This window comes from Lithobates pipiens, unplaced genomic scaffold (genome assembly GCF_037356315.1).
Source record: "Lithobates pipiens isolate NorthernLeopardFrog02 unplaced genomic scaffold, aLitPip1_a1.2 Scaffold_22, whole genome shotgun sequence".
Classification (NCBI taxonomy): domain Eukaryota; kingdom Metazoa; phylum Chordata; class Amphibia; order Anura; family Ranidae; genus Lithobates; species Lithobates pipiens.
In genome coordinates, this window is record NW_027507784.1 from 327,029,312 (window position 1) to 327,045,101 (window position 15,790).

General features: G+C 42.3%; 1 protein-coding gene across 2 annotated transcripts in view; it reads left to right on the forward strand.

Annotated features, from left to right (window-relative positions):
• The first annotated feature begins 1,370 nt into the window (after positions 1-1,370).
• The window catches only part of CDKL4 (cyclin dependent kinase like 4), a 42,294-nt gene continuing 27,874 nt past the window's right edge, over positions 1,371-15,790 (forward strand). The window contains exons 1-3 of one of the 2 annotated variants that reach the window (XM_077449597.1): positions 1,371-1,731; positions 13,171-13,362; positions 13,900-14,021. In XM_077449597.1, the coding sequence (XP_077305723.1) occupies positions 13,195-13,362; positions 13,900-14,021 (290 nt within the window). In that variant the 5' untranslated portion in view covers positions 1,371-1,731; positions 13,171-13,194. The remainder of the gene's footprint in view (positions 1,732-13,170; positions 13,363-13,899; positions 14,022-15,790) is intronic. The other variant, XM_077449596.1, reaches the window with a different exon arrangement.

Here is a 15,790-nt window from a genome sequence, read left to right on the forward strand (position 1 = left end):
TTAAAATTATAGACTGATCATTTTTTGTCAGTGGGCTAACATACAAAATCAGCAGGGGATCAAATAAATTTTCGCTCACTGTAGTTCACACCATTGCTGTGCAATGCAATGAAAATAAAGTACAGCAAACTTCATTTTTTCACAACACAAATGCATTGAAATACCAGTAAATGCAATGCAGTGTAGTGAACATAAAAGCCCAAGGAAGGCGTAGGTGACCTCAAAGCAAACGCATACATACTCATACACCCTCACAGGTTGAACTGGATGGACCGATGCCTTTAACAACCACCCATGCAATACAAACAGATGGGTGTTCAACCCGTGGCCCTCCAGGTTTTGCGGAACTAAAAGTTCCGTGATGCTTTGCAAGGCTGACAGTTATAAGCATAAGCCCCAAAGACAGAGGCATGATGAGACTTGTAGTTCTGCAACTGATGGAGGGCCACAGGCTGAGCACCCAGCTTGAAGAGACAGCCAAATACTCCCAGCGCTCAGAGGCCTTCGCCAGAGGGAACGCCAACCAATATCACATCACATACACGGTCCAATGTCTGGTAGATGCAGCCCTCCTCGGATGGGGATATCCCGTGTGGAACTACAAAAACAAAGAAGGGGAAGGCGCAAACCCCTAGCGCATTACCTGAGTAAAAAACAGAATTTATTGATATAAAAAGCAACTAATAAAATGCAGACTTACAAAGGTGCATACGTATACAGCAAGTACATAGGAGAATGGCATGAGGCAGAAAATCCAAGTGTTTCTGTGGCCTCACATATGCACACTAGCGCGTTTTCGGGGACGCACCCCCTTCCTCAGAGCACAGCGCCCCTGAAATGTGTTGTCGTGCATATGTGATGCCACAGAAACACTTGGATTTTTTTACCTCATGTCATCCTATGTACTTGCTGTATACTTATTACTCCTTTGTAATTATACATTTTATTGGTTGCTTTTTATATCAATAAATTCAATTTTGTAATCAGATAATGCACTAAGGGTTTGCGCCTTCCCTTTCCTTGTTTTTGTGAGCACCCAGCTTGTCCACAGCAGGTGTGGTGCGGGAATGTTTAGGAAAAAATGTATCACAAATGCACGTCAACGTGTGTCAATTACATATCAAAACGCAAAAACGCATGGTTTCTGGTGCGAATGGGCCCCTAATGATCACAAGCGCTGTTTAATATACAAACTACTAGTGTTTGCATCACTGAGCTGACAACTTTAACGACATCTAACATGATCCATTCACACAATAGGGTGACACAAGCTCTGAGAGTGAACTTCCTTGTCAGCAATTAGCGCCGGTCATGCACTAAATATTCTAAGAGGAGGGGAGGCCCCCGAGCCACTGCTGGTGTCACCATAGAAACTCCTTGGCTGACTTTGTAAACACACAGCCATGGAGAGAGGGAGGCAGAAGGAGGAGGAGGCCTGCTCGGCCTAGTACTGCTCAGGGAAGCCTGTTCACGGTTGCCCCCGGCAACCCATAGACTTCCATTACAGCCAGGCTGGCAGGTGGAGGATTAACAGTCACAGGCTGTGGGGATGCAACAGGTGACAACGGGACCTAATCGACGTCTGGAGGATATACGCCTCGTCTGAGATCACTCCAGCCTGTGCCGGTGACGTATTCCATCATATTTATCATTCTTATGTGCTAATGGTGTCACAGCGGCTTGTTGTTGTTTATGAGGCTCAATTCACAATGCTAATTTACCATCAGAAAGGTATTTATTTTTTTTAAAAGCGACATTTTTAACCGAGTCCAATGAGGTTTAAAAGTTAGTTACATGACTAAAATAAACCGCGTTCTCCTTGCGTTAAACTGTGTGAATTGCGCCAGTTGCTTCAATTTATATTATATAAAAGAAATTCCTGCGTATTCCAGTTTTATTAATATTATTGTTCATTTACTAAACGTATTCCTGTTTGTTAGGGCTTATTTTGGCACGAAGAAATGCGAACACAACATTGTAAACAACACTGTCTGCTGCAATGGACATAACTGATGCAGAGCATTGACAGGCATTTGCGAGGTTTCAGAAATGCAGGTGGTGAGGAGGGCCGTCTGCTTTAACCCCTTAAATCCTTGTATGCCACAACCGTGTGCCTACATGTGTACACCCCAGGCCACTCCCTCTGCAGCTAAAAGCTTTATTGCCCCCCCCAGTCTCAGATGTGAATGAGCCCTAAAGTTTAAAGCACACCTAAATGAGCCCTAACAGTCCTGATATGAACCTTCACAACAAATAACGTCAGAGCGTAAAACGTTAAATGAGTTGGAATTTTTCACCCTGTTGCCAGGTTTGTAAACCCTGTATTCACATTGGACATACACTCACATTATTGCTTTCTGTTAAAGCAGTTGTATACTCCGCTTTCACATTTTTACCTACAGGTAAGCCTATAACAAGGCTTACCTGTAGGTAAAATGAATATCTCTTAAACCTGTAAGGTTTAGGAGATATTCACCTTGCATGCAGCCGCTGACGTCAGTGGCGCATGCACTCTGATGGTCCGGCGGATGCTGCCGGGAAAATCAGAGCTCCTTGCCAGAAAGAGTACTCCTGGACGCATGCGCGGGAGTGATGACATCACAACTCCGGTCACTTGAAGCACCGAAGCCGCGAACCCAGACGAAACGCAGAGGAAACATATCAGCTCCCTCAGCGGTGACCGGGAGGCAATGCCAAGGCTTCGTTCTAAGGTAAGTATTTCATAATGAGCTAGTATGCGGTGCATTCTAGCTCATTATGCCTTTGCCTTACAGGGTTTTTTTTTTTTTATGTGGGCATACAACCGCTTTAAACGAGCATCTTTACTATATCAGCCTGGGCATCTGACCCTAAGGCCCCTGATCACATCTGGCGATTTGGGATTGCAGCGATTTTGCCCGCGTTTCCAAATCTCCAGATGTAAATGGGGCCTAATAAGTTTGCTTTGCAATATTTCAAGATCCTATGTGAGCGCCCTTCCTCTCCGGTAAGTAGTACAATGTAACATTCTTCATATACTGAGAGGAGTCGTGCTGCTTGCGGTCTGCTCTGAGCCTTGGCAAATATTGACCTGCTATTTATCCATCACACGTAAATAGACATTGCTTGGTACAGGAGATTAGCCAGCGAGTGTTAGGACTGGCCAATCGCATTTATTTATTAGATATTTATACAGAATGTTTATCTTTTCATTATGTGTATGTGAATGCTTCTTACACTGTTAAGTTGCAATTTTCACAGTGACTCATGTTTACAAAATTTATTGTTATTTATTAATTATTATAAGGGCCAGTTCACACCACATGCAGTCCAGTGCATCAAAAACTTCTGCATCAAAATCACGTGGAAAGTAGGTTACCGTATATACTCGAGTATAAGCCGAGATTTTCAGCCTCTTTTTTGAGGCTGAAAGTGCCCCCCTCGGCTTATACTCGAGTCATCGCTGTCTGCCTGCTCGATCAGCGTATCGAGCAGACAGACAGCGGCCATTCTAACATTCAAACGCCGCGCCTCCGCCTCCGCCTTCGCCTGTGATAGGCGGAACACTGAATTTCCCAGCAGCCTGTGTTCCGCCTATCACGGACATCGTCTCATCCTCGTACTACGGACGAGGATGAGACTATGCCCGTGATAGGCGGAACACAGGCTGCTGGGAAATTGAGTGTTCCGCCTATCACGGACATCCGATAGGCGGAACAGCAGTCAGTGGGAAATTGAGTGTTCCGCCTATCACCGACGGAGGCGCGGCTTTTGAATCCTAGAATGGCCGCCGACGAAGAGCTGAAGGACGGAGGCTCGGCTCGGGACGGGACGGGCCGGGCCGGGACGGGACGGGCCGGGCCGGGACGGGACGCAGGCTGGACGGGACGCAGGCTGGACGGGACGCAGGCTGGACGGGACGCAGGCTGGACGGACACAGGCTGGACGGACACAGGCAGGCTGGACACAGGTAGGCTGCACGGACACACACACACACACACACACACACACACACACACACACACACACACACACACACACACACACACACACGGATGCATGGACACACACACACACACACACACACACACGGATGCATGGACACACACACACACACACACGGATGCATGGACACACACACAGGGATGGATGGACCCACAGGGATGGACGGACACACAGGGATGGACAGGCATGTCTCACCCTCGGCTTATACACGAGTCAATAATTTTTTCCAGTTTTTTGGGGGTAAATTGGGGGCCTCGGCTTATATTCGGGTCGGCCTATACTCGAGTATATACGGTATATGATTTCCAATGGCATAGTTCACACCAGTGCGTTCCAGTTCCAGCAAAATAAGTGGAACATGCTGCATTTTTCCTGCACTGGAACGCTGTAAAAAAAACCATCAAAAACGCACTGGAACACACATGTCCTTATTTAAGGTTAAGAAAAAAAGAGGGGTAAAGAAAAACAAAACGCACTGGAACGTGTCAAAAACACGCATGCAGAAAAGCATCTGGAACGCATTCCTATGGTGTGAACTGGCCCTAAAACAATAGCTCCCAACTGTCTCTGATTTCGACGGACTGTCCCTGATTTGGAACAAAGTCCCTCTGTCCCTCTTTCCCCCTTATGTGTCTCTCATTTTGGTCTGATCTATAGAGTTGTATATAAAATGCACTTTTTATCTATCAAAAAGTGTTTCCCAGTGCTAAACCTTTCATCCAATTTCTAAATTGCTGCATTTGTAAATTTCAAAAGCCAATCTAAAGGAATAGTAGTGGTTTAACTTCTTGACATCCGCGCTATAGCCGAATGTCATATGACAGCCTCCCCTGGGCACGCTCCCTGCGCGCTGTAATCACTGAGTCACTGAGACTTGGGTGATCGCAGATCCGAGTAAGGGACCAGTCCCAACCCCTTACCATGTTATCAGCTGTCAGCCAATGACAGCTGATCACATGATCAAAACAAAAGCTCAGTGATCTATTTTTTTTTTTTCTCCTCACGCTGACAGCGGAGAAAAAAAAAGACGATCACCGGCTCATCTGAAAGGGACATCGGTCCCAAAGTGGAAGAGGCAGTTATGCCTCATCTATGCCCCCTGACAGTGCCCACACGTGCCACCTATCAATGCCCACCAGTGGTGCCAATCAGTGCCACCTAGAAGTGCTGCCTATCAGTGTAAACGATCAGTGCCCATCACTGCCACCCATCAGTGCCCATCACTGCCACCTCATCAGCTACATCAATGATGGACAAAAATTACCTGTTTTAAAATTTTATAACAAAATAAAATAAAAAATTCTAACAAAAAATAAAAACCGCAGAGGTGATCAAATACCACCAAAAGAAAGCTCTATTTGTGGAAAAAAAATGATAAAAAATTAATTTGGGTACAGTGTTGTATGACCGCACAATTGTCATTCAAAGTGCATCAGCGCTGAAAGCTGAAAATTGGCCTGGATAGGAGGGGGGTTTAAGTGCCCAGTGAGCAAGTGATTAATTCTTCTTTGAGGGGGCGTGGCAGGGGCGTGCCCTATGCCTTCATACTTTTGCTGATAGGTGTCCCTCATTTCCATCTCAAAAAGTTGGGAGATATGCTAAAACATTTTGTCTTATTTACTCATTGAAGGGAAAATTAAATTCAAACGAGGAATACAGTGTGCGTGGATACATGAAAAACATGAATATTAACCAAAACAAAAAGTAAAACTTGCGCTTGGTAAAAAATTGGTTGATATGAAAGAAATCAATTTAAGAAAAATAGCAGCTAAGCACAAAAAAACAGATACTAGGTCTAAATAACAAAAATGTGAAAAACAGTGCAGCGCTTGATATGTATAAATGTAACATGTGACTGAATACAATAAAGCAATGGATCAGGAAAAAAACTTCAAAACTAGTGTTTCCAAAAAATTGAACATCAATGGTAAAAAATATAGATGTGCATACTGTGCAATGAGCAAAGAAAATAATAAATTGAAATTGGTTATTGAACCAAAAACTTTTCTTTCTTTTTTAAAAAAGGCAAATAGTTGTTTAAACTACAGCTTATTGCTATAAGACACAATATGATTAAGTGAAAAAAGAAACAACAAAAATAGAAAACAAATCAAAACAAGTCCCATGCCTTGGATGAGTGAAGTGATTTACAAGGCCCCATATACGTGAAGATAAAAGTTCCTTAAGTGAAACGTAAGTGAATGAAAACGTTAAAGTTGATCCCAGGTGTCACTGGTATAGGTGCTTGACCACGTAAATTCTTTCACTGTACAACTTAAGTAAGTAGTAAAGGCTTACCAGAGCAACCATTAGTGTGCGCAGATACGAACTCCCAAACGATTAGGATCGGACAAGATTGTTCCTCCGACACTCCTCGTGTGAATGGATGATTCGAATCACCTTTAGGGGCGGGAAGGTGAAAACTGACCCACACCTTCGGATGTTCCTTGAACGTCGTCCGTTCCGGTCAATTCGAAAATTTCAAGTTGGCGTGTCACCGAATGGATGAAAAAAGGAAAAAACGCCCAATCGTGTGATAAAGTCTAAAACATGTGAACTTTATTTTTCAACCAGATAGACGTTGGAAGCAACAAATGACTCGATCGAGTCGCATAAAATTGAACGAAGAAAAATGCTAGCAAAAGTATAAAAATAAATAAAATCGAGCAGATAAAATAGCACGAGGTGTAGACGTATCTACCCGACGATTGTTTCGTCACAAATTGACGTCATCAGGGGTACGCCCACACCCTCGTGCTGAAGCTTTAAATAGCCTATGGGTGAGGTAGGGAGCCCTGCCATAGGTGCAGACCAAAACGTCCGTACGTAATCAGTTTAACCCACAAATGACCAATCCCTTCGGATTGGTTACCACATAATAGAAAGACAAAAACGGTCAACGACCAGTTTGTTAGAATAAAATTGGAGTTCCATCATAACATAATGATGAAAAAAATAATAACTAAAAAGAATACAGACATTAAATCCTGTGGCAAATCCCCCCTTTTTATTTAACAAATAGCCACATGCGTTGATGATAGCTATCTGACTGCATGTATATCCCAAAAATGGGTGGCTTGGTTCAAAAAAAACCTAAATACATACGTGTAGGTAAATGACCGTGATATTATGATGGGGGCCTATACAGCATTGACTACCCACCATCACCCATAGTCAGGTCACAAAAACTTCATGGGTGAAACATATATAGCGGGTTTAGAAGAAACATTACATTAATTCTATTCTTCATAAAAAATATATAACAAAAAAATGTATGAGTTACATAGCAAAAATTGCTATAGACAATGGTGATAAAATTAATCATCACGGTATATAAAACCCAAACTAAATGTAAAATCAGTACAGTAAAAGGGGAAAAAAGGAATGTTAAATCAACCGTTGTTGATAAAACAATTGATGTCCCATTCGATGTTAAGTCCCCCAGGGACGTGTGTCCCTAATTTATGGATCCAATTTGTTTCTGCCCTGGAGATAGTGCGCTTGGCATTACTGCCGCGCCAGTGAGGGGTGTATTTTTCTAAAGCCAAAAAGGTGGTACCTCTTGGATCTCGATTGTGTTTTAGATCGTAGTGTTTACTAACATTATGTTTGTCAAATCCTTTGCAAATGTTAGTAATATGCTCCCCCAGACGCACATGTAGCATGCGTACTGTGCGTCCCACATACTCCAAACCACATGGACATCTAAGTAAGTACACAATGCACTTGGTGGTGCAAGTAATAAATGTTCGTATGGGGTAAGTGAGTCCATTGCTAACCGAGGTGAACTCAGTGAATCTCCTACCCCGTAGAGCATTTAGCTTACAAGCTCTACATTTCCCACAGGGGAAAAAGCCCTTCAAATCCCCCAAAAAAGTGGGTCTAGTCGGGGGGTCAGGGACATTTGGAGCAATCATGTTTCGCAAGCTGGTTGCACCCCTGAAAATCACATTTGGTCTATCGGGAAGCTCGGGGCCCAAGATTCGATCATTTTTAATAACCGACCAGTGTTTCTGTAAGATTCTTTTCACAGCCCAATGTTGACTCGAAAAAGTCGTAATTAAGGAAACCCCATAGTTTTCCATGTTGTCAGTCCTGGGTGGTCTCTCAGCTAGCAATGTTTGACGATCCCTACTATTGACCTCCATTATGGTGGAATCAAGAGATTCATTGTTGTAACCCTTAGCTAAGAATCTCTCTTTTAGGATTAATGCCTCCTTGAGAAAATCTTCATTGAAAGTGCAATTGCGTTTCAAGCGAAGAAACTGGCCCTTAGGGACCGCTGAGAGCCATGACTTATGATGGCAGGAATCAAGTGGAATATAGCTATTCCTGTCAGTTTTCTTGAAAAACGTTGTGGTGATTATGTTATTATCCCTGATGGAAATATTCAAATCCAAAAATTGGATATTAGTGGGGCTTAAAACATGGCTAAGAACTATCCCACGATTATTATTCTTTAAATGGGACAGAAAGAGTTCTGCTGATGAACCGTCACCATCCCAGATAAACAAGATGTCATCGATGTCTCCTTTTTGAGAGACACTAAGCATGTTATTAACATTCTGCAATTGATTGAATGGAAACCCACCTATCTCCTGATCACCGCGGATGTAGCTTCACTGTACACCGCTATTTCCCATCAATTGGGCTATGAAGCAGTCCATCACTTTCTGGCCCAGGATGGTAGTATCTCGGTGACCCAACGTAACTATATTCTGGAATTACTTCTGTTCGTCATGACGCACAACCACTTTTGGCATAATGGGACCCATTTCTTGCAAGTGAAGGGGGTGGCCATGGGAGCTAAATTTGCTCCTAGCATGGCCAACCTCTTCATGGCAAAGTGGGAGGAGGATATAGTCTTTAGTGACAAACCCCCTGAACTGGTGACCTGGAAAAGGTTTATCGATGACATCTTGTTTATCTGGGATGGTGACGGTTCATCAGCAGAACTCTTTCTGTCCCATTTAAACAATAATAATCGTGGGATAGTTCTTAGCCATGTTTTAAGCCCCACTAATATCCAATTTTTGGATTTGAATATTTCCATCAGGGATAATAACATAATCACCACAACGTTTTTCAAGAAAACTGACAGGAATAGCTATATTCCACTTGATTCCTGCCATCATAAGTCATGGCTCTCAGCGGTCCCTAAGGGCCAGTTTCTTCGCTTGAAACGCAATTGCACTTTCAATGAAGATTTTCTCAAGGAGGCATTAATCCTAAAAGAGAGATTCTTAGCTAAGGGTTACAACAATGAATCTCTTGATTCCACCATAATGGAGGTCAATAGTAGGGATCGTCAAACATTGCTAGCTGAGAGACCACCCAGGACTGACAACATGGAAAACTATGGGGTTTCCTTAATTACGACTTTTTCGAGTCAACATTGGGCTGTGAAAAGAATCTTACAGAAACACTGGTCGGTTATTAAAAATGATCGAATCTTGGGCCCCGAGCTTCCCGATAGACCAAATGTGATTTTCAGGGGTGCAACCAGCTTGCGAAACATGATTGCTCCAAATGTCCCTGACCCCCCGACTAGACCCACTTTTTTTGGGGATTTGAAGGGCTTTTTCCCCTGTGGGAAATGTAGAGCTTGTAAGCTAAATGCTCTATGGGGTAGGAGATTCACTGAGTTCACCTCGGTTAGCAATGGACTCACTTACCCCATACGAACATTTATTACTTGCACCACCAAGTGCGTTGTGTACTTACTTAGATGTCCATGTGGTTTGGAGTATGTGGGACGCACAGTACGCATGCTACATGTGCGTCTGGGGGAGCATATTACTAACATTTGCAAAGGATTTGACAAACATAATGTTAGTAAACACTACGATCTAAAACACAATCGAGATCCAAGAGGTACCACCTTTTTGGCTTTAGAAAAATACACCCCTCACTGGCGCGGCAGTAATGCCAAGCGCACTATCTCCAGGGCAGAAACAAATTGGATCCATAAATTAGGGACACACGTCCCTGGGGGACTTAACATCGAATGGGACATCAATTGTTTTATCAACAACGGTTGATTTAACATTCCTTTTTTCCCCTTTTACTGTACTGATTTTACATTTAGTTTGGGTTTTATATACCGTGATGATTAATTTTATCACCATTGTCTATAGCAATTTTTGCTATGTAACTCATACATTTTTTTGTTATATATTTTTTATGAAGAATAGAATTAATGTAATGTTTCTTCTAAACCCGCTATATATGTTTCACCCATGAAGTTTTTGTGACCTGACTATGGGTGATGGTGGGTAGTCAATGCTGTATAGGCCCCCATCATAATATCACGGTCATTTACCTACACGTATGTATTTAGTTTTTTTTTGAACCAAGCCACCCATTTTTGGGATATACATGCAGTCAGATAGCTATCATCAACGCATGTGGCTATTTGTTAAATAAAAAGGGGGGATTTGCCACAGGATTTAATGTCTGTATTCTTTTTAGTTATTATTTTTTTCATCATTATGTTATGATGGAACTCCAATTTTATTCTAACAAACTGGTCGTTGACCGTTTTTGTCTTTCTATTATGTGGTAACCAATCCGAAGGGATTGATCATTTGTGGGTTAAACTGATTACGTACGGACGTTTTGGTCTGCACCTATGGCAGGGCTCCCTACCTCACCCATAGGCTATTTGAAGCTTCAGCACGAGGGTGTGGGCGTACCCCTGATGACGTCAATTTGTGACGAAACGATCGTCGGGTAGATACGTCTACACCTCGTGCTATTTTATCTGCTCGATTTTATTTATTTTTATACTTTTGCTAGCATTTTTCTTCGTTCAATTTTATGCGACTCGATCGAGTCATTTGTTGCTTCCAACGTCTATCTGGTTGAAAAATAAAGTTCACATGTTTTAGACTTTATCACACGATTGGGCGTTTTTTCCTTTTTTCATCCATTCGGTGACACGCCAACTTGAAATTTTCGAATTGACCGGAACGGACGACGTTCAAGGAACATCCGAAGGTGTGGGTCAGTTTTCACCTTCCCGCCCCTAAAGGTGATTCGAATCATCCATTCACACGAGGAGTGTCGGAGGAACGATCTTGTCCGATCCTAATCGTTTGGGAGTTCGTATCTGCGCACACTAATGGTTGCTCTGGTAAGCCTTTACTACTTACTTAAGTTGTACAGTGAAAGAATTTACGTGGTCAAGCACCTATACCAGTGACACCTGGGATCAACTTTAACGTTTTCATTCACTTACGTTTCACTTAAGGAACTTTTATCTTCACGTATATGGGGCCTTGTAAATCACTTCACTCATCCAAGGCATGGGACTTGTTTTGATTTGTTTTCTATTTTTGTTGTTTATTTTTTCACTTAATCATATTGTGTCTTATAGCAATAAGCTGTAGTTTAAACAACTATTTGCCTTTTTTTAAAAAGAAAGAAAAGTTTTTTGGTTGAATAACCAATTTCAATTTATTATTTTCTTTGCTCATTGCACAGTATGCACATCTATATTTTTTACCATTGATGTTCAATTTTTTGGAAACACTAGTTTTGAAGTTTTTTTCCTGATCCATTGCTTTATTGTATTCAGTCACATGTTACATTTATACATATCAAGCGCTGCACTGTTTTTCACATGAATATTAACCAGTTGGTGACTACTACTGCTACAGGGTGGCTACTCTCTGCAGAATCACATATATACAGTTGTGTCCAAAATAATAGCAATCCAACATCACTAATCATATGAAATACATATCGAAAAGCATGGTTCCCATATCAGGCTTATCGAAAACAGAAGTGAGCTAGAGGACTATTACGGTACAAATGAAAGTATAGAAGTATTAATAACCAATTATTTAAGCTGAAGTAAAATACACATAAAGTTTATTCAAATGATAAAAACATTTAACAATATACAGACTGGTACAGGTGGTGACGTATTTCTACTAGTTTCGCTCTAACTGAGCTTCTTCAGGAAATATATACATCTGTGAAGAACACAATTATAGTAAATTAACGGAAAAAACAATAATCATCTAGAAAAAATTGTAAGAGATATAAAGGGGAACTATTGTATGACACAGAATGTGGCTCTTACCACCATTGTTGTACCACCGAATCAGCTAGAGGGCCCCGGGAGTGTCAGACACAGTGTCAGACAATGCTGTCTAAAAATCAGACAGACTTTAGATTTAGAAGATGTTTCAAATCTTTCCGATGGACTCGAGTCCAGTCAAAAAATCCATTCGTCTGTATGCTAGTCCGATGGACAAAAAACCAACGCTAGGGCAGCTACTGACTATGAACTTCCGTATTCTAGTCCAGTCGTATGTCATCAAGTTCGAATCCGTCGGACTTTGGTGTGATTGTGGGTGTGGCCAAGTCTGTTCGTTCAGAAAGTCAGTCGGAAGTCCGCCGCAAGTCTGTCAGGAAGACAGTTGGACCTAGTTCACTGGAAAGTCCGGTTGTGTGTACACGGCATTAGTGCTCTTAATTAAGACAAGTGCAAACTATAGGAGGGATATGCTTTGTTCATATTTTATGTCTAAGCCCTTGTACACACGGTCGGAGATTCCATCGGAATGTGTCCGATCGGAGCGTTTTGTTGGATATTCCGACTGTGTGTGGTATGCATCGGACTGTTTCCGTCGGAATATCCGTCGGACCTAATTTTCCAACTTGCCGGAAATATTTTCCGAAAAACTGCTCTGATCGGACATACTCCGATCATGTGTAGCCTACTCCGACGGACAAAGTGCCACGCATGCTCAGATCAAATTCCTAGACCAAAGCTATTGGCTACTAGCCTGAATGTAGTCCCGTCGTAATGAAATAACGTCATCACGTTATGTACAATCGGATTTTCCGACAACTTAGTCCGACTGTGTGTATGCAACATCACTTCCGGACCTCTTCTGGAATTAATCCGTTGGAATTACTCCGACGGATTTGGTTGTCGGAATCTCCGACCGTGTGTACAAGGACTAAGGTTTATAACCACTTTAAGCAAGTAAAACACTATTTGCAGCCTGGTGGGGCCTAAGGGTCACATAGTAGATATCAAAGGGCTACCAGACCAGGACTCTAACTTGCACAGGTGGAATCTAGCTACTAACCAACATTTCCACTTGGCTTCCTATAATCTTCTATATATGAACCCTGCTGACATGGCTCATGGTGGTTTTTTTTTTATAGTTGACCTGACACACCATTCCCACCATGGAGAAGTATGAGAAGCTGGCCAAGATTGGTGAAGGATCCTATGGAGTGGTGTTCAAATGTCGAAACAAGGAGACTGGGCAAGTGGTTGCCATCAAAAAGTTTGTGGAGTCTGAGGATGATCCGGTTATTAAAAAGATAGCTTTGCGTGAAATACGTATGTTAAAGGTGAGGACCTTCCCTGATCCATATGTACTTTTGGTGGGGAAAATGGGAAAAGAAAAAGTTCCACATTAACAAATTTTATTTAGCTTTCATTTTTTTACTAGTGCAGATTAGAAAAGGAAACCAAACCTCAATGGTCAGCATTGTATTTTCTTACCTTCAGGTTTTACCATTGTTGTTAACCCTGCTTGTGTTCTTCCCTGCTGGACTACAGAACTATTTCCCTTTTCCTCATCTCCATAGCTTAAGTGTAGTCCAACACAGTTCAAGGAATTGTGAGGGGAAAATGCAGTTACTGGTAGGAGTATGAATGGATAATCAAGACTGAAATATGTTTCTCTAAAAATGATGGCAACAATTATCTTAAAGGACATCCAGGGCACTCATTAGAAGAGCTGGGGCATGTGCAGAGAGGAGCAGTAAGTGAAGAGACGAGCTCTCCAATGGAGCACAAACTAGAGCCAGAAGTTCTGTCCCTTCTCCACTCTATGTTTTGGGTGGAGTTACCCTTTAACCTAATGTTTTTTTTTTTCATTTCAGCAATTAAAACACAGCAATCTGGTGAATCTGCTGGAGGTTTTCCGCAGGAAGAGGAAACTCCACCTAGTCTTTGAATATTGTGACCAAACTGTTCTTAATGAGTTGGAGAGACACCCAAATGGGTAAGTTCCATGCAAAGTTTGCCTCACTTTGTGTAAGGTTACTAGGTTTTCAAAATGAATCAGTTAAAAGAGTATAACGTTTAGACTGGTCAAGATTAGTAAGTAACACAAGAGAGTTCAGGAGTCTGGATTAAGTACCACACTGAGGTCAGGTGTTAGTGTCTCTGAGCTTTGGGGGGGGGGGGGGTGGTCAGGAATACGTAACACAGAGAATTTAGGAGTAAGTAACATGCAGAGTTTGGGGTCATGATTGAGTAATACACAAGGTTCAGGGCTCAGGAGTAAGTAACTCACAGAGTTCCAGGGTCAGGAGTAAGCAGCGCACAGAGTTCCAGGGTCAGGAGTAAGCAGTGCACAGAGTTCAGGGGTCAGGTTTAGGTAATGCACAGAGTTTATGGTTTAAGATTATGTAATGCAGAGTTCGGAGGCTAGGACTAAGAGTTAAGGGGGATCAGGTCTGCAGCAAGTTACTCACAGAACGTTGTTTGTGTCTGTCATTCCCAGGGCCCAGCATCATCCTGGGGAGCCTAGTATTGTAGTGTTAACTTTTCATTGCTCAGGCTTAGCTCATCGCACCATGCAAGTGTCAGTCCAAAATGGCACAGCTGGAGCAGTCTGCGTGTGCCTGGCAAAATAAATCACTGTGCACGCACAGGGCACTCTAGCGGTGCCATTTTTGATTTGCCTCTTCCTCAGTGTGATAAATTAAAGCCTGTGCACTGCAAACTTTACTGTGCCTGGTGACTAATCTGAAGTGCACCCGTTTCCCAGTGACAGAAGCCTCACATGTCATAGACAGTGGTCCATATCCACCAAGAGAAGGATTGTCCAGGTAATGCAGGAGTATATTGAAGACCACATAAAGACACAGGGGGGCACCCACAGACACGGGGAGTACAGGGGAGCACTGGTCTAGCTAGATGACACAGGATGCTCTAAGGTGCACTGGAAACACTAGGCACACAGGGAGCTCTAGGAGTCACAGCATACACAAGAGGCTAAAAGCTGGCTCAGAAGATAGAGGAGACGTGAGGATACTGTTAAGGACCTGCAGCAGAGGAAGGGTTGGCTTAAGGGGTAGCAATGTGATGCTGGAACACCGAGCCACATTTCACTTTAACATTTTAGACAGTGCCAATCAGTGGATCTGTCTCCCAATTTAAACTGTTAAATCAATGGGTTTAGTTCTGCTTTAAACATATGAGAACAATAATCAATGATAAACTTGAGACCATTCTTTTTTTTTTTTTTTGTCAGAAAAACTTTATTAGGTTCGTACAAACATACAGGTTTCAATGGAGGTATCCAAATACCTCAATTGCATATGATTACAACAGTACACTCTACCAATATTCCATTCCAGTCCAGTCCAAAATGATTAAAGTTGATACCTGCCATTTCAAGTCCCACTTCTCCCCCAAAGTGTAAATCAACCAACAGCAAAAATTAACATACAAAATTCTATTGACTTGGATTACACAAGCATTTCAGAAAATAGCATGCAGAGACCAGCAACATATTACCCCAGCAATCTATCCATGACCAGTTCCACGGTCATGAGTTGGGGTAATATGACTGCAATTTTCCTTCACTTCACTTTGCTTGTACTTGGCCTATATTGTTTTCTCTTCATTACTTTGTATGCTTATACAAACCCCCCCCCCCCCCCAAAAAAAACCTTTAAAAATAAAATCTTGGTAAGAGAAAGAGGAATCCGGGTTCTTATTCTTGGCTCTTGGCACTTTCCTGTTAGTTAATATGTAGAGTAA